This window comes from Ranitomeya imitator, chromosome 4 (genome assembly GCF_032444005.1).
Source record: "Ranitomeya imitator isolate aRanImi1 chromosome 4, aRanImi1.pri, whole genome shotgun sequence".
Classification (NCBI taxonomy): Eukaryota; Metazoa; Chordata; class Amphibia; order Anura; family Dendrobatidae; genus Ranitomeya; species Ranitomeya imitator.
The window spans coordinates 536,669,184-536,695,766 of record NC_091285.1 but is presented as its reverse complement, the minus strand read 5'-3'; the positions used below and the strand labels follow the sequence as shown (position 1 = coordinate 536,695,766).

The window sequence follows — 26,583 nt, the reverse complement described above, 5'->3', positions numbered from 1 at the left end:
TCACTTCTTCTGCTCTTTGCTCCACCTACTGTAGCTCTGCTCTGTGCTCCACCTCCTGCGGGTTTGCTCTGTGCTGCGCCTCCTCCCTTTGCTCCACCTCCTGAGGTTCTGTACATTTCTCTGCATGTTGAGACATGTGTGGATATACAAAAACCACAGTAGAGGTTCAGTCTGATGAATGTACTGGACGTGACAAGATGGCAAGTGCAGTACAGTGCGACTCTACAAAGAAAGTGAGAAATTTTGAGCTTTGTATCATGAATAAATTCCTTATAAAAGTAAGAAAAGAAGCCTAAAGAAATTCATGAAAGGATGATTTCTGTATATGATGATGATGCACCTTCCTACTACCAAGTAAAGTTTTGGGCCAAGCAGTTTAAATGGGGTAAGGAATCATTTACAGAGGACGTTGGGTCAAAGTCAATGTTACAGCTCATGAATTCATCACTTAAATGGGCATGGCTTCCAAAATCATTCATGATGTTTTGATGATGTCAAACCCCTAGTGGATTCCATGAATGTTGATGAATGAGCAATAAAACATGTCAGCATAATTTAACCAAGAGAATTTAGACATTCTTATAGAAATCCAGTAGATGTCTGTTCTTGAATTATTATGGGAGATGAAACATAGGTCTACCACAATGATCTGGAGACCAAACAAGAGTCCATGCAATGGAAACACAAAGGGTCACAGACTCCAAAGAATTTTTGTGTCCAGCAATTAAGGCTACTTTCACACTTGTGTCGTGCACTGCACGTCGCTATGCGACGTTGCGGCGCATCGACGCAAGCAGTGAAAGCGCCGCACAAGGGGGGCAGTGGATGCATTTTTTCAGCGCATCCGCTGCCCCATTGTGAGGTGCGGGGAGGCAGGGGTGGAATTCCGGCCGCGCATGCGTGGTCGGAAATGGCAGACACAGCGCAGCAAAAAACGTTACATGTAACTTTTTTTGCTGCCGGCGGTGCGCCACAACAGGGCGCAACCGTCGCACGACGGTTGCGACGTGCGTTAATGCGTCGCAATGCATCGCTAATGTTAGTATATGGGGAAAAAACGCATCCTGCAGACAACTTTGCAGGATGCGTTTTCCCCCCTAAACGACACATTGTGACGTATTGAAAACGACGCTAGTGTAAAAGTAGCCTAACTGGAAAGATCGTGGCAAGTTTTTTGGGATACAGGACTTTTATTACCAGAACTCGTGCCACACAAGACAACAATTACTGGAGACAGCTATTCTTCAACAATGAAGGCATTAGGTGAGGCAATCAAAGAGAACCATTGTGGTAAGTTGTCAGCAGGCTCCCTGAAAATTCCTTCTATTTCAGACCATAATGAAATTTGTGTTTGGCCAACGATTTCCTGATGATAAAGCAGTAATAACAGGGTTCTTGCAGAAGAAGTCTTCTACACTGAGAGCATCCAACTGCTGGAAGCGATGTGGAACAAGTGTGCTGAAGTCAAGGGAGATTACTAAGAAAATTGAACTTGCTCCTTGCACTGTAAATTTTGTTTTCATATTCAAATCAATAAATTATCTAACACCCCTCGTATGTTGCCGAAATGTCGACACTTGGAATCCTATTTTATAGGTTTAGAGTTGTTTTTGCAACAGGTGCTTGGGATTTTTACATACTGCATTGAGATATATGGGACAGATTTTCAGTTGCAGAAATTGCTGCAACAAATCTGCAGCATAATTTATACCTAAAATTTAGTTACCAGTCAGATAAAATGGGGCTTCATCTGTCTCTTTGTCGTGCATTCCTGATATCCGCACAAGGAATAAATCGTGTGACATGCCATGTTCCCATGTCAAAGAAAAGTTTGATGGATAAATAGTTCCCACATGTTCAACGAGATTCTTGCTCCAATACACTTTGCAAAAACACAGCCAATATTTCACTGCATATTCTCTGGTGGAAAATCGACTGCGTTTTGAAGGGTCAGCATTGTGCATGAGATTTTAGAAATATCCTGCGCTCACTGCAAAATATATCCACAGAAGAAATTAACATGGGCTGCGGGTTTCCAAGTCAACAGCATCTCAATTTCTGGTAGATACAGGCACGAATTTCCCCCTTTGCGAAAGAGCTGGGGAAGCGCACATTTCAGTTCCATTTACAATATGTCCACTGCACCATGTGGGAATCCATAAAAATGCTCCAATTTCTGTTATATCGAGATCAGTCAGGTGTATGTCATTCTCCAATACCCAAACTGAGCACGGTTCTCCCTACCTGAACGTCTACCTTCATAAGCACAAGGCACATATGAGATCCTGAGAAATGGCTTCTTTAAATACAAATGCAGTATTTCTGTACATGTTTTGCATTATGTACAATTGTGGTTGCGTAGGCTTTCTCCTATATCACTACCAGCACATATTAACACACCCTTACTGAGAAGTAATCTTGGTGACAACTAGCAAACAAAATAAGGGTCTTTTCATGCGGTTTTTTTTTTTATAGCGTCCATCTGAGGATCTCACACAGAGACACCCGTAGAAAAGCTTTTTCTATGAAATTTTGCTGGCATCAGTACGATGAAAAGTACAGAATGGAAAAGATGTGAGTTATCAATATTGTCAAATTTTTAGGCTATGGTCACAGTTTTGGCTGTTTAAGAATTTTATTCCCCTACTCTAAAAAGAAGTTTGAACAAAATCCTGCACAAGCACTTCAGGAAAAGCTCATTTTTTGGAGAAGTTTTTCTTAAGAGGTTTTGGCAATGGCTTTCTTGAAGTGGTTGGCCTTATTACACAATCAAACAGCCATATAAATCGGACCACAACGCACGGTTTGGCTGTCAGCTCTCCCAACCCGAGCGTGACGCTCAGTTCAGGAAAGCAGCGACCAGTCCGAGCACTGCGGGACAATCTTGATCAGATTTATACGGCCCTGTGACTACGCTCATAGGCTGGATTTACACAACCTTATTTCATGGTCCAAATACTGTCCACAATACACAGACCACCAACGAGTCTCCTGAGCCTAAAGCAACTGCCTCATAAATGTCTATGTTCATACTTAGACAGCTAAACACAGAAGTATGAATCCAACCTTAGAAAGTGCAGACTTCGATTAGATAGTCTTACAATGCTCCATTTTTATCATCGAGGTTCACAGTTTACACCACCTTCTAGTTACCTTACTGTGTGAGCCATAGTTTTCATGCAGTTTTTTCTGTGAACGGGTTTGCAATGTTAGACCATGCTCCTTTCAGTGAGGTCACACCACTTGCTGTAAAAGAAGCATAATTGTCGAAAACAGAGGTCCCCAACCTGTCTAACTGAGAGCTACATCCAGCTCCTGCCCCTCTCACAGTAGTGACACCCAAAGCCCCCTGTAATGAAAGCCAACGCTTTTCCACTGAAGTCACACCAAGGCAGTATGCCAAACTCTAGGGTTTCCTATCTTATTCCCATCCAGACCTGCTCTTCTGTGCAGGACTACACACAAAAGTCACCGTCTAGAGATCTACTCTTAATAGCCATTTGTGTCACCGGGAGCTAATGCACCAAGTTAGTGGACAGCTGTTGGGGACCTCTGGTGTAAAACAAGAAGTAAATATGGTACAAAGTCATGAAAGAGTTTTTTTGTGGTACAAATTACTCCAGAATTTTGGCCCATTTTGCTTGATAAATCTTCACACCAGTGTGTTTATATGTAGTGGTTTTCCCCAGTGAAACCATAGGTGTATACCTAATGCAACATTGTGCACAAGTCCTTAGGGAGCCTTCACACAGTGTTACCTCATTTTACATTTTTTTCCCTTCATTCTAAAACACTGTAGTACGTAGTTTACGGAGATAGCAGCAATAAATGGCCTCCATACTTGTATGCATTTCGAAAACACGACACAAACCTGGCCTCACACAGTTGGATTCCGATAGTTGCACTCCTCACAAGATGAGGCTTCATTTCTCAAGTCACAGGAAAAATAAACACCTCTCTTACAGACTGGGTTCACCGGTAATGTTTTAGGATTTTATTAAGCCCTTTAAAACAGTAGATAACCTTTAAGTTAAAGTGCTCCTTACAGTGACTTTATAAAAAGGGTAATAACCAATCCTCCACATTTGTGAACAGACACTATGCTATGATAAAGCCATATCCTTTCTAGTTGAGACTTTCTAAATTTAATGACCTTGTACTGTATCTGTAGGATATAAATGGTGGAAATTTATAGAAATCACTGCTTACTGCCCATAAACTGCAACAAAGAACCCTGACATTGCAAAGAATGGGTGTAATTTCACAGCTTTCCAGGCCATTTGGGGCTTCTGTGAAAAAATTTTCTGCTGGCCCATCCAAAAGTCTATATAAATTTTTAAAGAAAAGTCTTCTGAACCTGCAATGTCAGCAGTACTAGCCATTAGTGATCGGCGAATATGCTCGGATATGGTGTTATCCCAACACGCTTGGGTAATAACCGAGTCTTCGGCGTGCTCTAATAATATGTTCGAGTCCCTGCAGCTGCATGTCTTGCCTAACAAATAGGCAACCTCTGCGTATGTTGCGCCTGTCGAACAGCCATGAGATATGCAGCAGCGGGGACTCTAACAAATTATTCGAGCACACCAAACACACTCAGCACCTGAGCAGGCTCAGATAACACCTTATCCGAGCACGTTCGCTCAGCACTACTAGCCGTCCATCTTTTGTGTACAGAGTCCTGCCAACAGATGAGGTCAGAGAGAAGATGATCGCACATGTAAAACGTTCTCTGCCTTATAATTCAGATGTGATGGGGAGGTCAGAAGAAATGTTCAGCTGACAGATAAGCAAGGCCTCATTCACAGGTCTGTGAAAAGTAAAGATAAAACAAGTGAAAAAACAGATACTATATACACGCACACCCTTATTTTTTTTTTTTTCACGAATCGGGAGTCCCCAAAAAGAATTAAAAACTGCCACGCATGCGATTATTCATTGAGTCATTCTTTGGATCAAAATCACTCATGCAGGTCTGTGTGTTATACGCGATTAGCATTGTAAACAGGTAAAAAAAACTGCAATTTTTTTTATATTACGGTATTTGCATAAAAGAAAATTACTGATGATAAACGGGCAAACACCGAATATCTAAATTAAGCACATTGATAAAAATTGCCTTTTTTTTTTTCATATGCGGAAAAAAAAAAAAAAAAAAAAAAGACGTGTGAAGGAGGCCTAAGGATGAAAGATGTGTGGGCAGCTTTGGTCCTTGTGTGCGCTGAGGTTTAACGATCCCCTACTATGGGGCTGCAGGACCCCTGCGAACAATCATACAGGTTCTACGAATGCCGGAGGTGAAGAGCTAATCTCCCCTCGAAGTAAAGCGGATGTACATGAGGATTCCTCTCGATATATAAACCATTTGGTGGGACCATGTGCAGCCAGACATTACAGGAGCCAGGGTTACTTGTCTGATGAACCTGACAGAAGGTCGGAGTCTATATAGTAACATTAAAGGTGATATCAGGAAAATGACATTAAAATAGCCAACACAAATTTGGGTGTGGTAGAACTAGAATACTGAAATACAAAGGACTCTAGTTGTCCAATGCTGATGCGCCAGTGGATGGAGTAGCAGCATTGTGGTTTATCAACAGTGCACTTCAAAGCTTTAAAATACTGAACTGGTTACACGACAAGGTGGCAAGAAATTCACAACATGAATTACAGCTCCCCCGAACATCTGACAGCCGATCAGTCAGGACCGTTAATTTGGGCGTTAATTATGTCATTTGGCAGTGTTAAGTCCCGATGTAGCAGCTTAATCGTGTAGTTACATGGAATCTGCTCCACTTCAGCCAAAGATAGGGGGACCTGCCACTGACCGAGGACCCTCCGGTATTCTGACAACAATTACATGGACAGGAGGGGAGTATACGAAAAAAATGGCAACTGATCGATCACTTGGTGCACAATGCTACTGTCATTAACTCGTCTGCTGTTCAGTTGTCGCATCCAAGAAGCTCCATCCGCAGCGTGATCCGCTCGTGCCAGGACTGGGGAAGAATGCGCACGTAACGGGCTGAGAAAGGAGGACTGAAGAGGTTCCTTTTGTGGGAATAGTTGTCAGTATTTCCAAGAAACACCTGTCAAAATATTAAAGAACAGGAACTGGTTTTAGAATATCACACGGCAATCACAATATACAATTACATTACACTCACGGACGAATAAAGAGGCTGAGAACTGCCCTGTGCTCGGCAGAGCCAACTTTGTCATACAGCTCATTAAAAGATAGATTGGCTCGTTCTCCACCTACCAGACTCGTCTTCTCCTGCACTGACCACTTACTCTGTGGCACTGGTAAAATCTGACAGAATAGCAATTCACTAAGGGATCAGGTTACAGCTGCTGCCCACAGAAGTCTATGAAGGTCAGAAACACTCTGCTACTAGGGTTTGTAAGGCTACGTTTACACCAGGGTGTTTTTGGCCTTGTGTGCAGAAAATACCAAGTGATAGTCCATGTGGAAGAAAAACAAAAACAAAAAAAAAAAAAAAATCGAACGTGTTCTAGTCTGCTTTGATTTACAGACCAAACTACTGCTTGTAAACAGGAGTAAGCTCATGCACCCGGAGCCGATCAGGTCTGCAATTTGCAGGCCTGATTAAGGCGCGAAATTCAACACCCATGTGAATTCAGCCTGAAGCGGATACTCCTCCGTTCTTACCGCTGTTTCTGAGGATGGATCCTATAATCTGTGCAGGGGCACAGTGGTAGGAGAGTCTGATATTACACACATGCCAATTTCTCGGCATAAGATACATTACAAAGTTTCTCATCTTCCTTTGTGCTATTGATTGATGGAAGGTTATTTATTTGTAGGAACAACTTTCATCTGGTAATTTAGACGTTCTGGTCCTTTAAACATGATAATGTAGAAGAGCTGGGGTTGCTTTAGTTGTATACGCTCACCAAATTAAGAACAGTACAGTAGTGGGCAAATGTTGGAGGCTGACATAAATTTTGGCTTTCACAAATTCTACTGTTTCTTTAGATCTTTTATGGTTGCCATCAGTCAGTATGTGACCGAGTTCCTGATATGCAGTTGCCAGTGCAAATCGCAGAAGTCTTGAAAAATTTAGGTCAACGCTAAAAACACTGAGTCTTTGCTTAAACCTGATGTATGTTTAAAAAAAATAGGATATATTTATAATTGAACTTCAATATAGCAGAGAAACATACAACTAAAAAGATGTAAAAAAAACAAAAAAAAAAAAAACACTAGAGCAGCAAACTTTATAGAAAACAAAATTTGTGTCAGTGTCAAAACTTTTCGTCACGGCTGTAGGTTAAAAATGGTTGTCCAGGTTTGGGGCTCAAGCCTGCAGTCACTATGCGACTGCAGACTTTAAATCCTCACAGTGCGCGCAGTGCGTGGTGTCGAGATTCTCGGGTAACAGAAGCAGGCAGTCATGTGACCACAAGTATGTTATGTGCATTCTTCCAGACACATTCCGACTAGACAAGTCGGCCTCTCTCAATTTCCTAGCATTGAGGGAGTCTGCTCACGTCTATTCGGCACGCAAATCACAAACTTGTGGTCACGCGCCCGCCTGCTCCCAGCACTGGAGAATTCTGACAGTGTGCAATGTGCGCGCTGTGAGGATTCACAAGTCTGCAGGCACATAGAGTAACTGCAAGCATGAACCCCAATCCTGTACAACCCTTTTAATGTCCATGAAATCGGATGTAATGCCATTGTTCTCACATTGTGATGCTACAATAGGTTTCAAAATTACAAGCTTGGTTCTGCTACATCGGTAGAAGTTTATAAACTAGCCTATTCATATTATGGGATTGCAGGAAGAACATACCTTGTCTGTTTTGGTGCGACTGTCCTGGTACACAAGCCATGTTGAGCCAGTGTCGCTGTACGCTATTTTATATGCTTCCACATACTGAATATTTCCAAAGTCCTTTGCACCTTGTGTGATAACTCCAGTGATCTTCTTATTAACGCCTAGATCAATCTATGTAGGAAAGGCAAAAAGAGAGATATGGAACACACAAAGCGTTAGAATAATAATATTATAGAAAAATATTTTGTCAAATAAAATATAAAAGAAACAAAGATGAACTGTAACTAATAAGAACAAGCAGATGATGAAAAGGCGGTAAAGGTGCTTCTGTTCTGCTATATAGTAACCATGAAAAAGGAACACGGAGTAATCCAGTTATTCATCAAGTGCCATGAAATGAGCTCCGGAAGGCCGGGAAGAAAACAATGCCAGGGACCATATCACAACAATCCAAATGGCACAGAGATAACATCTGTTTTCAAGCTGAAACAGCACTTCCAACATCAGAGTGCTGACTTATTTACACAGGACTGCTGTCGGTCACGGGAAGAATGAAAACACAGGGAAAAGCCATAGAGGGGAATGTATATCAAAGGCTCGCTATATCATCACTTTCATTTCAGTTGTGTTTTCCCCTGATATAAACACCATTATTGATGGTCACGCTGGTGGAGGCCTTTGGCTTCTAAGCGTGACTTCTTTACAATATTCGGTTTTCTTGATGTTCTCCAACTAAACTAACACACTTAGATGAAAAAGTCGAGGAAAGTTTACCGTTCATATATGGGGTAAAGGCATGGTGGGATAGTGAGGACTGTAACAGCTGGCATGATGGAACTACTGTCCGCAGCGGTGTCGGTGTAAACTGCCCGGGTGCTGACAGCTGCTCTGTCCATTGTATGTAGTGTGCAATAAATAGACTGATTAGAAAATAGGTATCCGGCTTATATGGGACAGCGGTTATTAAAAATGACAAGCATGTCCTCAGGGCCACGCATGGCCAAGCAGTGCCCCTGTATGCCAAAGATATACTTCCAATGGTGAAGCCGAGTGCAATGTCTGAGCAAACATCATGAAGTATGGGTGACCACGTTATCACCTAGACACAGGATTGGCGATACCATCTAGATCAGAAGGGGTCTGAGAGATGAGACCACCACCAATTAACAGAACAAGGCGCTTCCATCCCACTTCAATAGAGTGGCATTGTACTTGCTTGACCGACACTCCATTGATTCTCTACAGCACTGCCATGGCATTCTTAGGCAGACCCATAGAGAATGAACAGAGCGAGCGTCACGTAGGTGCAGACGACCGTAGAGTCTGTCATGCAGGAGAAGTAGGGCAGATTCAGGGTCATCTAGTGTGCTTCGACCCTCTCTGATGAGAAGATGGAGAAAAAAAAAAACGTATTCCATCTTCTCCATTCTGTCATTGCGCAGAAATTGGACGGCACTCAGATGTCGTGCGAGTGCAGTCCGATGTTTTTCACGCTCTCATTGACTTGCGTGGACGAGTACAATCCAACATCAGATGAAACTTGGGCATGTAACAATTTATTTCCCCTTTAATGCTACTGAGTATATTAGTTATGGCTCTATAAGCCATCTTATATAAAATGGTGGGGAAGGCAACAGTCACACAATCTTGTCAAAATTTCTTCAGAGAAAAATAGCATGAGAAATGTATAGCACACAGGAGGCTTCAGTGTGTGCAGACATTTCTGCTTAATCCCACAGACTGACCAGAATTGGACCAGAGAAAAAAAGAATCCGGACTTGGATGGGTCAGCGAGCGGTCACACTGACCTGTGAATAAGGAGGGAATGATCAGTGACTGTTCTTGCGTCACAACACTGGGGATTGCGTTTTCACCAACATTTTCTTTTTTTTTTCCCCCTCTTATTTTAAGAGCCATATCCTTTTTATTTTTATGTACACATTTGTATGAGGGCTTGAGGTTTCTTTTTTTGCTTAAATCCATTCATTATACAACACAATGTACTAGAAGATGCGGAAAAATTGGTAAGATTAAAAAAAAAAAAAATTGCAATTCCAGTATTGTTTTTTGGGGGGGCTGCCAATCAGTGTACGGCAACAATGGCCTGACACCATATTTCTCCAGCATTATGGCAATAACAAATGGTTGCTTTAATTTTTTTTTAAATGTTTTGAAAAAAAAAAATTTGCAATTTTCTGTGACCTGTATCTTTCCAATTTTTCTTTTGATGGAGTTGTAAAAGGATTTGTGTGTCTGAGGTGAGCTGTAGTTTTCATTTGCACCATTTTGGGGTATATACAATGTTTTGGTTTTCATTAAAAAAATATGCTAGCCCTGAGGGGGTGGAGAGGTGCGGTGACGGAAAAACAGTTACACTGGCATTTCTTTTTTTTCTGTTTCTTTACAGAATTTACCATATGGGTTAATTAATTTTAGGCTTTGATAGGTTGAACTTTTACAAACTCTTTAATATCATGTATTAAATATGCTTTATTTAGTTTCAGATTGGGAAAAGAGGGAGAGAATTAGACTTTTGTTTGTCTATTAATATTTTTAATTAATTTCTTACTTTACATTTTTTTATTCAGTCTCCTTATTGAACCTCGTGTGATCATTTGCACCCTATACTGCAACCCTTTAGTATTGCCAAAACTAGTACAAATAATGATCTCCCATCCGCCTGCCCCTGAAATCACGCCATACACTCACGCTCGACATATAAAGCTCGTGTACAATACACATGGTGGAGAGAGTTAGAGGAGTTTTTGTTGTCTTGCTTAGTGGCCTGTTCACACGGGCTGAGAACAATGACTAATGAGCTCGTTTGGCCCCTAAATAATATGCATATTATCAGCACCACATCCTCCATTTACATGGGGCCATGTGCCAACAACGAAGATCTCCATGCCGGCATAAACTCAATAGACGCCAATCACTCAGCGAGGAAGCGATTTGCCCTTTTGCTGGCATGTTTACCCAGGCTGGTGTTCAAGAACACTCAATCAGTCCATAAAAACGTCCCTAACTCTATGTACAAAGTCATTCTTCCATTTGTAGGCGACAATCCACCTTGGTTATCTATTAATCAGAAGGAGCAAATAAAAAGGAACATAAAATGGAAAAAGACAATACGTGAACAAAAAGCTAAAACGGCCCAGTAAGCATAACATACCCCAACCAACAGAGAATACATACCTGGAGCCATTGTGACTGGTTATTCTCGCTGGCAGTCCAGGCATTGGTCTTCCCAATCTTGTCCAGGCGGGCATAGTGTGGGTGCCAGGTGAACGCATCAATCCCCCAAGTCTTGAAGACACTGGATGCGGTTATTTGCTTATCAGGAACCATATGGGTTTTCATTCCGAGGGGGTCTGAGCAACCTACCGTGTTGAAATACACTGTAACACAACGGTTTATAAAAGGGTGGGAAAAGAGGCGTGCTCAGAATTACAAGCTCAGTGCAAGCGTGACTTCTGAAGTGACAGCAACACAGTCCGGAGGAGATAAATATACCGGTACATATAATCACACATTACAATCATATTCAGTTTATTTTACAAATTCTCTGTGAGGTCAGTGCATTGCCGTGACTTTCGAAAACAGAACCTGACAGCGACATGTGGATAAATCCTGACAAGAGGAGCTATGGACATATATAATATTTTCAGAGTTCTATAGAATAGATAACAGCCCTAAAATCTCCAGAATAATGGAGCTCATACCATCAACTATATCAGACCCTGGAATGAGGGGTTCTTTCTTAACAGACCCCAAGGATGCAGAGTAATAAACTGGAGCTGTGGAGCGAGCAGCCATCTGTTCCTAATCAATGAGCTGGTGATTAACACCGGAGAAAAATCCAGATGACGGATAAGAGTGATTTGTGTGTGTGTGTGGTCACACCTATAATGCATGTAGTAAACACCAACGTGAGCGAGAGCCCATCACTCAGCTGTCAAGTGCTGTACTGGACTCTACTTGGTGTTAGCGTACTGCAGGCCACAGACATGACAAGACTGATCGGTCAGATGACAGCCATCTCCCCTGACTGCCATTAACATGTCTGTTCGGGTCAGGCGAGTGAGAATGTTATTTTTGGGGCTGGGAGGGAGAAGATACTTCTGAGGCTTTTCTCAATTATAAACAGTCCGTTGAGGGTTGGGTTTGGTTTAGAAGGACCTCTGATGTTTTGCATTAAAAAGTGTAGTGTCCACTAGGACCACCCCTGATCCCAAGATCCTGACCTTTTCAGAATGGAGCGAGACAATCATGTGCGCTGTAGCTCCATTCATTCTTAATGGGAGTGTCGGTCGAAGACACTAAGAATGAATGAAGCAGAGGTGCGCATAAATCGACCGCCGCTAGATTCTGAAGAGCCCCAGTGCCCCGTATTTGGGATAATGTCCAAACTTGGTACAGATATACTAAAGGATCAGTGGGCACTCATTACAGGTGGAAGAAAGGCGAATCCGGCAGCTAAATAAGAAATGTTTCTTTACAGTTAGAGCAGTCAGAATGTGGAATGCCGACCACAAGAGGTAGTAATGGCAGACACAATGACAGCTTTTGAAAAAGGAATGGATGATTTCCTCGATACACATAACATTGCGGTTATAGTTAAATTAGTGACAAAATGTACAATTGGTGGAGAAAGGTTGAACTTGATGGACCTAGGTCTTTTTTCAACCCATGTAACCCCTTTAAATCCATCTTCTCTCACGGTCTGTTCCAATATTACAGAGATAATGTGAGCTTTAAAGAGGTTGTCCACTACTCAACAATCCTTGCTTATCAATTTGAGGCCCCATAGAAAATAAAAACAATGGTGGCTCACTTTCAAGCGCCATTCCAGCAATATTGGCATTGCTGTTCCTAGCAGGTGGCATGACATTGTTGTGCTACGTGATCATCTCCAGCTCATCAATAATCCCAGATTGGAAGTCCACTCTAACAAATTGGCAAAGACTGTAGCCAGTCAGTGGCTGCAATGATCACGTGGCACAACAATAGCGTCACCCTAGCTGGAACAGCGCCACTGCTAGAGGTGAGTGGCTTTGTTTTCTATAGGGCCCTGAATGGACTAAGCAGTGGTGGTCCAGTAAAGGACAACACCTTTATGGATATAAATTATTATTATTGTGGAGTCCATGGCAGATCATTGCCACTGTGAACCTTCGGCTACCTGCGGCAAGGCCAGCGCCTCTCGATTAGCAGCGCCAGGACTTCATCATGTTGTAGAGTGATGCATGCATGATGTTTGGGCGGGGGATAGCAATCGAAAGACGTGCTGGGGATGCCACAGTTAGGAGGACGCAGTGAGATTTTTTTTTTGTTTTTTTTTTTTTAACATTCTAGGTGTGTTGAGATATAGCGAGATCTCAGATCGTAACAAGGAACATTAAATTGGTGTCAAATAACTTCGATGCAATTCAAATTTCCATCATCTCTAAATATTAGAAAAACTGTAGACAAAATAGTTTAGCAAATTACTAAGGGAGGGCGAGATGTGGATGCTCACACCATGCCTTCGCTTTCATCTAAGAACATGACTCAACCCCCCACCCTTTATGAATCACCAAACGATACAAACAGCAGCAGGATTTCTCAATAATCTTCCCTGCAAGAACATAACACTGAGCTGACTCATCTGGCACCGATGGTGCGCTGCCGTGTAATGTCCCTCAATGCCATTAGATGGAGACACTGATAGGAAGCGTTCTAACAAGATAATCCAGGCCAGACACCAGATCAGATCTCACTGCTGATAACTCTAGATCATCAGTTCTAGAGCACACACTGAAGAAAAGGAATCTTACAGGTGTAATAGTTAGAATTGTATGCATTATGGGCCGCATTCATCATCTGCATTTTGCTTTGTTCTTTTAAAGTCCCTTTTCGTTTTTGAGCTGCGGTATCCAATTACGTTTGAGCCAAATTCATCGAAATGACGTACAGAATGAATTTTGTGCAAAGCCCAAAATTGTCTAATTTCCCTGCGTTTACCTGGTTTTGTGAGTAGAAAAAGTTGCACATTTCACAATACGTTGCAAAAAATGCACCAAAATATATGGTACACATAAAGTCACTCCTGGGAGGGGGAGACTGAAGTAGAGTTGTGCCAAGTCTTGCAACTTTGTGTTTTGTTTTGTTTTTGTTTTTTTAAAGTCACATTTCATGAATTTGTCAAAAATTTTCGGAAGTGCTACAATGAAATATAAAAAACAAAAACACAAAACCATCTTGAAAAAAAAGGCCCAAACAATTTAATAAAATTATTGCAAATAAATACGTCACCAATAGAGAGGCATTCACGCCAAAACACTTGCAGAACTGAAATGATGAATCAGGCCCTATGGGGATTTTTTGGATTTTGCTAAATTTACCCACAACTAGTGGCGGTTTAACCCTTTCATGCTGAGGCCAATTTTATTTTCTGTGCTTTAGTTTTGTCTCCCCTTTTTCCAAGATTCATAACTTGATTTTTCTAATGACATAGCCACATGAGGACTTGTGTTAGGAGGGGCAGGTTGTAGTTTTGAATGACACCATTCATTTTACCATATAATTTACTAAAAAACAATCCAATAAAAAGTTTTGCCAGTTTGAGTTTAGCTTTCAGTGTTTTGAAATCGAACGAGTTTCAAACATCAAGTTCTCTACCAAGAGCTTGAAACACATAGGTTTTTCATTGCACACTTCATGTTTTAATGTTACTAATAAATTAATATTTTAAACCACTCAAGTCAACACACCCGAAGCCGAATTGTCTACAATATTTTCTCTAGAATGTTTCACTCACATGACCGCTGCAGCCAATCGCTGGCCTCCGCACTGACCAACTGAGACTGGTTGTAACTTGAATGATGGATGATTGCTATAGTATAGGCCAAAAGCACCAAAACTCTAGGGGATTCAATAAGTAGTGGCAATTTAATTCCAATTTTGGATGCAGTTTTTTGAGCCACAATCAGGAGTGGATTCATAAGGAAAGATAATTAAGCAAGGACTTCTACTTATTCTCCTTCTTCGATCCATTTGTGACTTTAACTCAATAAAGAAGATTAAAACTGCAGTGGTCTTTTTAGCCCAATAAAAGAAAAAATAATTTCTGCACATGCAGCCATCATCAGAAAATTATTATTTAATTCAAATTGTTGCATTAAAAGTATTTTAAAAATATTTTTTGATTTTTTTTTTTAAATTACAATCTGTATCAAAAATATAAATGTTCACACTAGCCACTGAGGCTTTTTTAGACTATCTTCCTTTTGTTTCAGGAAACAACACAAACATTAGCCACAATAATAAGATCCTGACCCTATATTTCGTATAGAAGCATCTAAAGGACACGTGCAAAGGTCATTGTGAAAGGAGGTGGGGGTATAGACAGAGGTGACATCACCTATTGTGATTGGTGGATCCGGCGTTATCAGCTGTATATAGAGGCGTTAGCTGTAATGTAATCCTGCTTCTGATCATATGGAGCCTTGCTGAAAATTGTTCCAGAAAGGACAGGAAGTAGGAGTCTAAAACTCCCCAGTGACCACTGAAGATTGCAAGATTACCAACTTTTTTTTAAATAAAAAAATAGTGATGAAAAAAACAAAACTTACCCATTTCTTTTTAGAAAAGTAAATGTAAAAAAACAGCCGGATTACTCCTCCTCTCAAAAGGTAAGCTATCTCAAGGACAACCCCTTCTGGTATAGAAACGGACTTTACCATCGGATGATCAGCATGGGTCCAGGCTTTCTAACCCCTGTAGGTCAAATTCAAATGAGGGTCCCTCTGCTCTGGATCATACACGGGAGGGTCCGGTGCAGACACCCAACCCCCCCCCCCCCCCCCCCCGACACCTTGCGGTAATCGTAAGTATATGATCATAGGATAAGTTGTCTAGAAAAATGTAAAACCTTATGGGCAAACCTGATCCCTATGCCCTAACAGATGAAAAGTTAGTAATTCTACTCTATTAGCTGGTGTCAGTGTTCATTTAGTAGATGTGGAGAGAAAGGTCAATAAAGCAAACAAACGTAATTTTTTCGTTTGAACGTACGTACAAATGCTTCTCACTAAATTAGAACATCATCAAAACATTAATTAATTTCAGTTCTTCAATACAAAAGTGAAACTTGTTATATAGAGCCATTACAGAGTGATCTATTTCAAGTGTTTATTTCTGTTAATGTTGAGGATTATGGCTTACAGCCCATGAAAACCCAAAAGTCATTATCTCAGTAAATTAGAACACTTTATAACACCAGCTTGAAAAAGGATTTTAGAATCTGAAATGTTGGCCTACTGAAGTGTATGTTTTCAGTAAATGCACTCAATATTTGGTTGGGGGTCCTTTTGTATCAATTACTGCATCAATGCGGCATGGCATGGAGGCGATCAGCCTGTGGTACTGCTGAGGTGTTATGGAAGCCCAGGTTGCTTTGATAGCAGCCTTCAGCTCATCTGCATTGTTGGGTCTCATCTTTGTCTTGACAATACCACATAGATTCTGACATGACAATTCTAGCCAATTTCCTGGATAATTTTTTGATTATATTCTAATTTTGTGAGAAGCACTTGTATATTTACACACACACACATACACACACTATTTATTAAAGAAAAAATTATAAATGATTGTTTTATGTTGTCAGCAATGGAAACTTTAGTGGCTGCCTTTGGAAGCAGACAATGGTTTATTTTTCTGTAGCTGTCAGTCATGAGACCTAGCAGCTTAGCTCCGTAACTATTATGTGGCCTCCCACAGTACTTAGCAATAGGAGATCTGAAAACTAGTAAAATTCCGAGACCAATGGGAAAGTCCCATGCACCATTGATACATTCTATACAAACAGCTGAATTTTGAGGCGTAATTAAGGCCAGATGAGGCCAAAACATTGCCTTGTCTTCCTATTATTGTGATTCTTTAATATGGAATAAAGATCAAAGATCTTTTAAGGATTATCCTCTGGTGCCTTGGGATTCTTGAATATTCTGATTTAGCTTTAGAGATGATTTGAGATCAAAACATCATATAAATCAAAATTGTTCAAGAATAGATCACTAAAGAAGTAAAGCAGTGAATTTGTAAATATAATATTTTATGAAGATTTAAAGGGAATCCATCAGCAGGTTTTTGCTATGTAATCTGAGGGCAGCATCAAGGATGTGTCACGTGTCAAGCTGTGTGGGGTGGTTTACATCATCTGGTGATTATCAATCCTGTGACTAGCAGGCAGAAGTCTGACTCCGCCCCCTCCTGTCATAAGCAGCTCACTGTGTATAGAGAATGTACACAGAAAGCGTAGTGTGGGCGGGGCTAGCTTTCTCAGCTCTGCTGCAATGCTTCATCTAAATACTCTGATGTGACAACTGCTGGAACCAGTAAATTAAGTGACATCACTGGATTCAGCTTCTCTTTGCCTACATCCTCCTGCTCTCAGAAGAGGTAAAAAGACACCAGGTGACAAAATCCCTTTAAAAAAAAGTATTCAAATTGAAAAAATATGTTTAGAAGGGCAGTTTTCAGTAATATTAGTACAGGGGTCTGACAGTTATTTACAAAACTAGTTATCGTAAGGATAGTCGAGCAGAGATTCTGAGATAATTCAGTTAAACAGAAGAGAAAAAAAAAAAGATTTACCACTCATTTCACAACCAAAGAGTTCAAAGCGCAGCGTGCAGCCTCTGTGACAGGTCACGGGGTAGACACGGATGTACTGTGCGGTGACAGGAGGACTCAAAATATTGGCCTTTCTGCCTTCATTGTCCAGGTTTCCATGGAAGATCTAAAAGGAAGAAACAGAAGAGTGTTTTTATTTAGAGACATTATACTAATCAGCTCTCACTTGCAGCAATGGCGAGCAATGCTTGCCACATAATACTCTGAGGTTTAGCACCTGCAATTCATTGTCAACACATGAAAAACATATTGCCCATGCAATTCAACATTTTTTTGATCCTGCTATAAAAGAGGATTTCAGTATTACCAACTAAGTCGCTGTGACTAGCAGTGACGGGGAATTTAAGAACACATAAGCTACTTCCTCCAGTGGAAAAAAATAAACAAGACAAAAAAACAACCAAACAACCACAGACACAAACACACACAGATGAATTATCCTTAGGATAGATCAATGTCTGACGACACCCAGCACCCCCCCGGCGATCAGCTGTTGCCAGTGCTCAACTGTGAAGATGCTCCATCTTCTGATCGTGGCCACGGCAGGGTACTGCACATCTGCCTTCAAATGCTTTCAATAGGAGGCAGATGCGCAGTACCCTGCTGTGTCCACTATTCAGTAGACGGAGCAGCTCCACAATCCAACACTTCCAGGTGGAAACTGTTGGACCCTGAATAATCAGCCATTAACGACTGATCCTAAGGATAAATCATCAAATGATAAAGTAGTGGAAAATCTCTTTGGCGGGAACCCATCATGCAAAAAAAAAAAAAAAATCTATTAACTTGCAGATATATGATTAATCTGCAGGTTAACAGTGATTTTTTTTATATGACAGGTTCCCTTTAAAATATGGATGACTCATGAGAGAGAAACAAACATTGTTTTTTCGTTTCTACATCCATCAAAAAAACAGACATTTGAAAGTAGCCTTAGGCCATGTGCCTACGTTGCAGATTTCTGTGCGGATCTTTCCATCTTTTTCACGCAGTATTTTTTGCGCGGATTCCACCTGCGGATTCCTATTGAGGAGCAGGTGTAAAACGCTGCGGAATCCGCACAAAGAGTTGACATGCTGCGGAAAATAAATTGCAGCGTTTCCGCGCGGTATTTTCAGCAGCATGTGCACTGGGATTTGGTTTTCCATAGGTTTACATGGCACTGTACACCGGATGGAAAACTGCTGCAGATCCGCAGGCAAATCTGCAACGTGTGCACATGCCCGTATAGGGAAGCCATCACTTGAAAATTACCCATAGTTCAAATCAGGGAGGTTTGTTAGAGGTATTTATTTATTTGTATAAATATCATAATATGAAGAATAAGGGGAAAAAAAGCTGCAAAATTAGTAATACTGCTATTTTTACACTGGCCAAACGCATTTTTGGATTCATGGGGCAATTCTAAGCTTTTTCTTCAGACTTGTGGAGATGGAAAAAAAAATAAAAAACCACACGACTGTAAAAGTTGCAGTTTTTTGCACAAACGTGAGGTTGCACAATAGAATGCAACTTTTGGTGTATTCTTGCCTCAGCTTTGACAAAGTGGGTGGAACGGGGTGTGGCAAACCCTGCTCAAATTCATGACAAGCAGTGGAGTTTGCCTCTTAGTGAATCACAAGTGTCTTCTCCAAAATGCCACCTTATCAAGACCGGCGAGAGGATCGTCAGTCTTCATGAATTGCTCCCATAGTCACTGTCCTGTCATGAAGAGTTTAGAGGAGTTTTGTTATCAGTAGAGGCAGGATTGTAATGACAGATAACACATCTCTAATAACACAAGATCCACCAATCACAATAGGTGATGTCACAGTTTCCCTCCATTCACAATGACCTCTCCACAGACCAATTAGATACAAAAGATATAGTGTCTGGATATGACCACTGAAGCTTTGTACATGTGTTATTTCCTGAAACAACAAGTAGTAACAGTTTTAAAAAGCCAAATTGCAAGAATTTGTTTCCCATTATTTTTAATACAAATTGTGATAAATAAATAGGCCATTTTCAAATGTACCTTCCTCTTAACTTTACACTAAATCAGCAGAAAAAAATCCCACCTTGTCTTTTTTCTGTCCATCAACTTTGTAAAAGGTGAATTCATGTCCATCCACACTGTATGCCACCTTAAATTCCTTCACGTACTCTGCCTTGCCCATCCGACTGGCACCTTGAGTAATGATCCCAGAAACTCGTATCTGCCTCAAGAGATTAACCTATAGAAACATAGTAATACAGAAAGTGTAAGCACAAATAGAGATAGGAAGAGAAGTAAAACAATTAAGTAATCATTAGGATTAGCGCAAATGTGGTGGACCCCTGTACAATGCCTTTATATGGGTTCTATCATCTCCACCAGTACCGATATAGCTCCTATAAACCACTTATTAGTTTAGTAACTTGCATGTCATCTTATAGACAAAGAGTGTTTACGGCATCAAATCATCCTGTACTTTGGAATCTAACCATTCAGTTGAGGGAGTATTCGTTATTTTGTCATTTTCCACACATTTGCCGTTCATGCCCCACTTTTTTTTTTTTTTTTTTTAAATGTCAGACAATCCTTTAAATGTATCTTACAAGGTCTGTGTGTAAGACAAGGCGATGGTACCCCTGAAGAGGCCCTGCGTGGTGTGGCATTAGAGCGGAAAGGCTGCCATCTACTGGCTAGACGGAATCATCCGGCACTGGAAGAGTTGCAGGGGGAACAAGTTCATGTGTGGGACCCAGTCAGGTGCCTTAGATGATGAGGTTCCCAGATATAAAGTAACTGTGCACCAGTGGGATTTGGCGCCAAGGAGAGGAGCAGTGGAATGTGGGCCGGAGATGGCACTGATGCCAGTGTCACAGACCTCAGAGGAGACCGTGCAACTGCAGGGTGCTGGCCACTGTTAGACAGTGCCCGGACGACGCCAGTGAGATCTGAAGACCCGACATCTAATCAAGACAAGAGAAAAGAACCAGATCTAAGCCAGACAAGAGGCAGAGCCCAGACTACCACGGTCAAGGTCCGAATCCCAAATCTGTGACGGTCAATGTTCAGAGGTAAGACGACGAACAGGAACTGGAGACCAGCCCTCTTTCCCTTATGCTCAGGAGACACCCGCCATCGGTCATGCACCAAGATCCAAGAGGAGACTTTGACCGGAGAATGCTTGCAGCCGTCACTTCCTACACCAACGTATGGTAGAGGGGTCGGCCTGGACAAGGACAACAGATGGGGTGAGGGTCGGCTGGGGTGAAGGAGGCTCAGCGTTCCTTGATATACATGTAATTAGTCAGGAGGACTTGTGGCAAAGCGGGAATCCCGGAGACCCCTGCTAGGTCCACTGTGTCAACATGAGCTAGCATAGCAAAGGAATGGGTGTACCACCCAGTTGAAGGAAGATTAGTAGAATCTTGTAAGAGACTTCTTCGATTATTCTGATTGAACTGTAAGACTTGTGTTTTGCATTGCATAATCCACACACTACCACTATACCAGAAGCAATAAAGTTTTATTTTTTGGTTCCGCCTTGTGCATTGCATCCAGTCACATGCTTACATGTGTGCACAACTTAAAGAATATAATCCTATACAAAAGGTCTCCATGAAAGGAAATTGCATCTAATGGTGTGCCAAGATGGAAAGATGGTTGATGTGTAACTGAAGAACTGAAGGAAATAGTCCACCACAGGAGATGAGATTTAGTTTCACACAAATCAAACACTGAATTACAAATATCGATGTGGATGGTCGGTCCTTGAGAAGATGTCCAGGTCAGCATTTTCCCGTCAGCACAATGCCTCATACCATAAGATTTAGATTTTTTAAGAAAATGTCTTGTAACGTTCTGCTCCACTGGTAAGTATAATACAAAGGATTACTCAGACACATTAGGGATATTTCACCCCCACCCCAAAGAAAAAAAAAAAACTTGTTTGAAATTTTTTTGTAAACTAACAGTTTATCTTTTTAAGTAAAATCAGGCGGTAGCCTCCATATTAGAGGAAAAATGGATAATTTGCTGACCACTGAGATCTCCAGGGATACTGAGAATAGGGCTTTGTAGTTCCGAGCAGTACGGCCGCGAGTAATCAGCAAGATCTCCCCTTATCCAATGAAAAAGAGATTACGTTTTATCTCTGTATTTGGCAAAAAAGTGACTAACCCAAGACAGAAAAATTATGTAAACTCAATCTTTGTACTTGAAAGAAGAAAGAAATAGTGATGCGGCACTCACCCAGTTGCTATAAAAGCGTAGTCCTTTATTAAACCATCATGGGTTTTAGACATGGTTCATAGGACAAGCAGGTAAATGGAGGAATGCGGGGAAGGAAGACGGATGACGGCCTTTTTGCTTGCTTGACGCTTCAACTTGACCTGTTGAAGCGTCACGCACACGAAACGGCCGTCGTCGGTCTTCCTTCCCCGCATTCCTCCATTTACCTGCTTGTCCTGTGAACCATGTCTAAAACCCATGATGGTTTAATAAAGGACTGCACTTTTACAGCAACTGGGTGAGTACCGCGTCACGATTTCTTTCTTCTTTCATGTCCTATGTACTTTCTGATGCTGAGTGGCGAACATCTATTGCCTAATACCGACAGTTTTCAGCAACAATAGGATCCTCATCCATAGTCATGTAACATAGTAACATAGTAACATAGTTAGTAAGGCCGAAAAAAGACATTTGTCCATCCAGTTCAGCCTATATTCCATCATAATAAATCCCCAGATCTACGTCCTTCTACAGAACCTAATAATTGTATGATACAATATTGTTCTGCTCCAGGAAGACATCCAGGCCTCTCTTGAACCCCTCGACTGAGTTCGCCATCACCACCTCCTCAGGCAAGCAATTCCAGATTCTCACTGCCCTAACAGTAAAGAATCCTCTTCTATGTTGGTGGAAAAACCTTCTCTCCTCCAGACGCAAAGAATGCCCCCTTGTGCCCGTCACCTTCCTTGGTATAAACAGATCCTCAGCGAGATATTTGTATTGTCCCCTTATATACTTATACATGGTTATTAGATCGCCCCTCAGTCGTCTTTTTTCTAGACTAAATAATCCTAATTTCGCTAATCTATCTGGGTATTGTAGTTCTCCCATCCCCTTTATTAATTTTGTTGCCCTCCTTTGTACTCTCTCTAGTTCCATTATATCCTTCTTGAGCACCGGTGCCCAAAACTGGACACAGTACTCCATGTGCGGTCTAACTAGGGATTTGTACAGAGGCAGTATAATGCTCTCATCATGTGTATCCAGACCTCTTTTAATGCACCCCATGATCCTGTTTGCCTTGGCAGCTGCTGCCTGGCACTGGCTGCTCCAGGTAAGTTTATCATTAACTAGGATCCCCAAGTCCTTCTCCCTGTCAGATTTACCCAGTGGTTTCCCATTCAGTGTGTAATGGTGATATTGATTCCTTCTTCCCATGTGTATAACCTTACATTTATCATTGTTAAACCTCATCTGCCACCTTTCAGCCCAAGTTTCCAACTTATCCAGATCCATCTGTAGCAGAATACTATCTTCTCTTGTATTAACTGCTTTACATAGTTTTGTATCATCTGCAAATATCGATATTTTACTGTGTAAACCTTCTACCAGATCATTAATGAATATGTTGAAGAGAACAGGTCCCAATACTGACCCCTGCGGTACCCCACTGGTCACAGCGACCCAGTTAGAGACTATACCATTTATAACCACCCTCTGCTTTCTATCACTAAGCCAGTTACTAACCCATTTACACACATTTTACCCCAGACCAAGCATTCTCATTTTATGTACCAACCTCTTGTGCGGCACGGTATCAAACGTTTTGGAAAAATCGAGATATACCACGTCCAATGACTCACCGTGGTGCAGCCTATAGCTTACCTCTTCATAAAAACTGATTAGATTGGTTTGACAGGAGCGATTTCTCATAAACCCATGCTGATATGGAGTTAAACAGTTATTTTCATTGAGATAAATCAGAATAACATCCTTCAGAAACCCTTCAAATATTTTACCAACAATAGAGGTTAGACTTACTGGCCTATAATTTCCAGGTTCACTTTTAGAGCCCTTTTTGAATATTGGCACCACATTTGCTATGCGCCAATCCTGCGGAACAGACCCTGTCGCTATAGAGTCCCTAAAAATAAGAAATAATGGTTTATCTATTACATTACTTAGTTCTCTTAGTACTCGTGGGTGTATGCCATCCGGACCCGGAGATTTATCTATTTTAATCTTATTTAGCCGGTTTCGCACCTCTTCTTGGGTTAGATTGGTGACCCTTAATATAGGGTTTTCATTGTTTCTTGGGATTTCACCTAGCATTTCATTTTCCACCGTGAATACCGTGGAGAAGAAGGTGTTTAATATGTTAGCTTTTTCCTCGTCATCTACAACCATTCTTTCCTCACTATTTTTTAAGGGGCCTACATTTTCAGTTTTTATTCTTTTACTATTGATATAGTTGAAGAACAGTTTGGGATTAGTTTTACTCTCCTTTGCAATGTGCTTCTCTGTTTCCTTTTTGGCAGCTTTAATTAGTTTTTTAGATAAAGTATTTTTCTCCCTATAGTTTTTTTAGAGCTTCAATGGGGCCATCCTGCTTTAGTAGTGCAAATGCTTTCTTTTTACTGTTAATTACCTGTCTTACTTCTTTGTTTAGCCACATTGGGTTTTTCCTATTTCTAGTCCTTTTATTCCCACAAGGTATAAACCGCTTACAGTGCCTATTTAGGATGTTCTTAAACATTTCCCATTTATTATCTGTATTCTTATTTCTGAGGATATTGTCCCAGTCCACCAGATTAAGGGCATCTCTAAGCTGGTCAAACTTTGCCTTCCTAAAGTTCAGTGTTTTTGTGACTCCCTGACAAGTCCCCCTAGTGAAAGACAGGTGAAACTGTACAATATTGTGGTCGCTATTTCCTAGATGCCCAACCACCTGCAGATTTGTTATTCTGTCAGGTCTATTAGATAGTATTAGGTCTAAAAGTGCTGCTCCTCTGGTTGGATTCTGCACCAATTGTGAAAGATAATTTATCTTGGTTATTAGCAGAAACCTGTTGCCTTTATGGGTTTCACAGTTTTCTGTTTCCCAGTTAATATCCGGGTAGTTAAAGTCCCCCATAACCAGGACCTCATTATGGGTTGCAGCTTCATCTATCTGCTTTAGAAGTAGACTTTCCATGGTTTCTGTTATATTTGGGGGTTTGTAACAGACCCCAATGAGAATTTTGTTACCATTTTTCCCTCCATGAATTTCGACCCATATGGACTCGACATCCTCATTTCCTTCGCTAATATCCTCCCTTAAAGTGGACTTTAGACAAGACTTTACATAGAGACAAACCCCTCCTCCTCTCCGATTTTTACGATCCTTTCTAAACAGACTGTAACCCTGTAAGTTAACTGCCCAGTCATAGCTTTCATCTAACCATGTCTCGGTTATTCCCACTATGTCAAAGTTACCTGTAGATATTTCTGCTTCTAGTTCTTCCATCTTGTTTGTCAGGCTTCTGGCGTTTGCGAGCATGCAGTTTAGAGGATTTTGTTTTGTTCCAATGTCCTCGCTGTGGATTGTTTTAGAAATGTTCTTACCTCCCTTCTGAGTATGTTTTCCTGGGTCTTCTTTGTTCAAGTCTAATGTTTTTCTTCCCGTCCCCTCTTCTTCTAGTTTAACGCCCTCCTGATGAGTGTAGCGAGTCTTCTGGCGAATGTGTGTTTCCCGGGTTTGTTGAGGTGTAGTCCGTCTCTGGCGAGGAGTCCATCGTACAAGTAATTCACACCGTGGTCCAGGAATCCGAATCCTTGTTGTCTGCACCATCGTCTTAGCCAGTTGTTTGCATCAAGGATCCTGTTCCATCTCCTGGTGCCATGCCCGTCTACTGGAAGGATAGAAGAAAAAACTACCTGTGCATCCAGTTCCTTTACTTTCTTCCCCAACTCTTCAAAGTCTTTGCAGATTGTCGGTAGGTCCTTCCTTGCCGTGTCATTGGTGCCAACATGTATCAGAAGAAATGGGTGGACGTCCTTGGAGCTGAAGAGCTTTGGTATCCTATCGGTCACATCCTTGATCATCGCACCTGGAAGGCAGCATACTTCTCTTGCAGTTATGTCCGGTCTGCAGATGGCTGCTTCTGTGCCTCTCAGTAGTGAGTCTCCCACCACCACCACTCTTCGTTGCTTCTTGGCTGTACTTTTTGCTGTCACTTGTTGCTGTGTGCCCTTTTCTTTTTTGCTTGCTGGTATTGCTTCATCCTTAGGTGTGCCATCTTCATCCTCTACAAAGATTTGATATCGGTTCTTCAGTTGTGTGGTTGGTGATTTCTCCATGGTCTTCTTGCTTCTTTTGGTCATATGCTTCCACTCATCTGCTTTTGGAGGTTCTCTGACACTTTTTTCACCTTCTGTGACCAGTAGAGATGCTTCTGTTCTGTCTAGAAAGTCTTCATTCTCTTTGATGAGTTTCAAAGTTGCTATTCTTTCTTCCAGACCCCGCACCTTTTCTTCTAAAAGGGCCACTAGTCTACACTTCTGACAGGTGAAATTTGATTCTTCTTCTGGTCGATCTGTGAACATGTAGCACATGCTGCAGCTCACCATGTAGGTTGTCACATCTGCCATGTTGCTCCTAGATCCTGCTGACTTGCTGTGTGTTTTCCTTCTTGTGTAATCTACTCAGCCAAGCTCTCTTGCAATAATGTCCTACAGGCAAAAATTCGCGCGCAATGTAGTCTCATTGCCTTAGTGCCTTTCATTGCTTTTCTCATTTTTTGCATCAATCTTTGTACTGAGTGAGGCACGGGACTTTATAAATAGAGATTTTACATCAGGAATAAATATGACCACAACGTGACGACACGAAACTACAGCCACAATAGCAAAATATTAGTACACCAATACTATGTCCAAAACAGTGACAAGGGACCCTCCCAATAACAGGGATTTCCATCAGATCCCCAGGGAGAATGTTCTGTGACTAACATGGCGGACAGCGACGGAAGAGCAGTCAGTGCAGATTCGTCCTGGTCCTCATACAGCGTCACAGGAACTACACACCATCACCTCAAATCCTCACCCATGGCACTTACCGTATGCCTATCATTGATTCTC

General features: G+C 41.4%; 1 protein-coding gene across 2 annotated transcripts in view; it reads right to left on the bottom strand.

Moving 5' to 3' along the window:
• Window positions 1-3,971: 3,971 nt before the first annotated feature.
• The window catches only part of MFGE8 (milk fat globule EGF and factor V/VIII domain containing), a 63,812-nt gene continuing 41,200 nt past the window's right edge, over window positions 3,972-26,583 (bottom strand). The window contains exons 6-10 of one of the 2 annotated variants that reach the window (XM_069766225.1): window positions 19,544-19,699; window positions 17,445-17,589; window positions 11,001-11,203; window positions 7,821-7,976; window positions 3,972-6,089 (exon numbers count right to left, since the gene is read on the bottom strand). In XM_069766225.1, the coding sequence (XP_069622326.1) occupies window positions 5,946-6,089; window positions 7,821-7,976; window positions 11,001-11,203; window positions 17,445-17,589; window positions 19,544-19,699 (804 nt within the window). In that variant the 3' untranslated portion in view covers window positions 3,972-5,945. The remainder of the gene's footprint in view (window positions 6,090-7,820; window positions 7,977-11,000; window positions 11,204-17,444; window positions 17,590-19,543; window positions 19,700-26,583) is intronic. The other variant, XM_069766226.1, reaches the window with a different exon arrangement.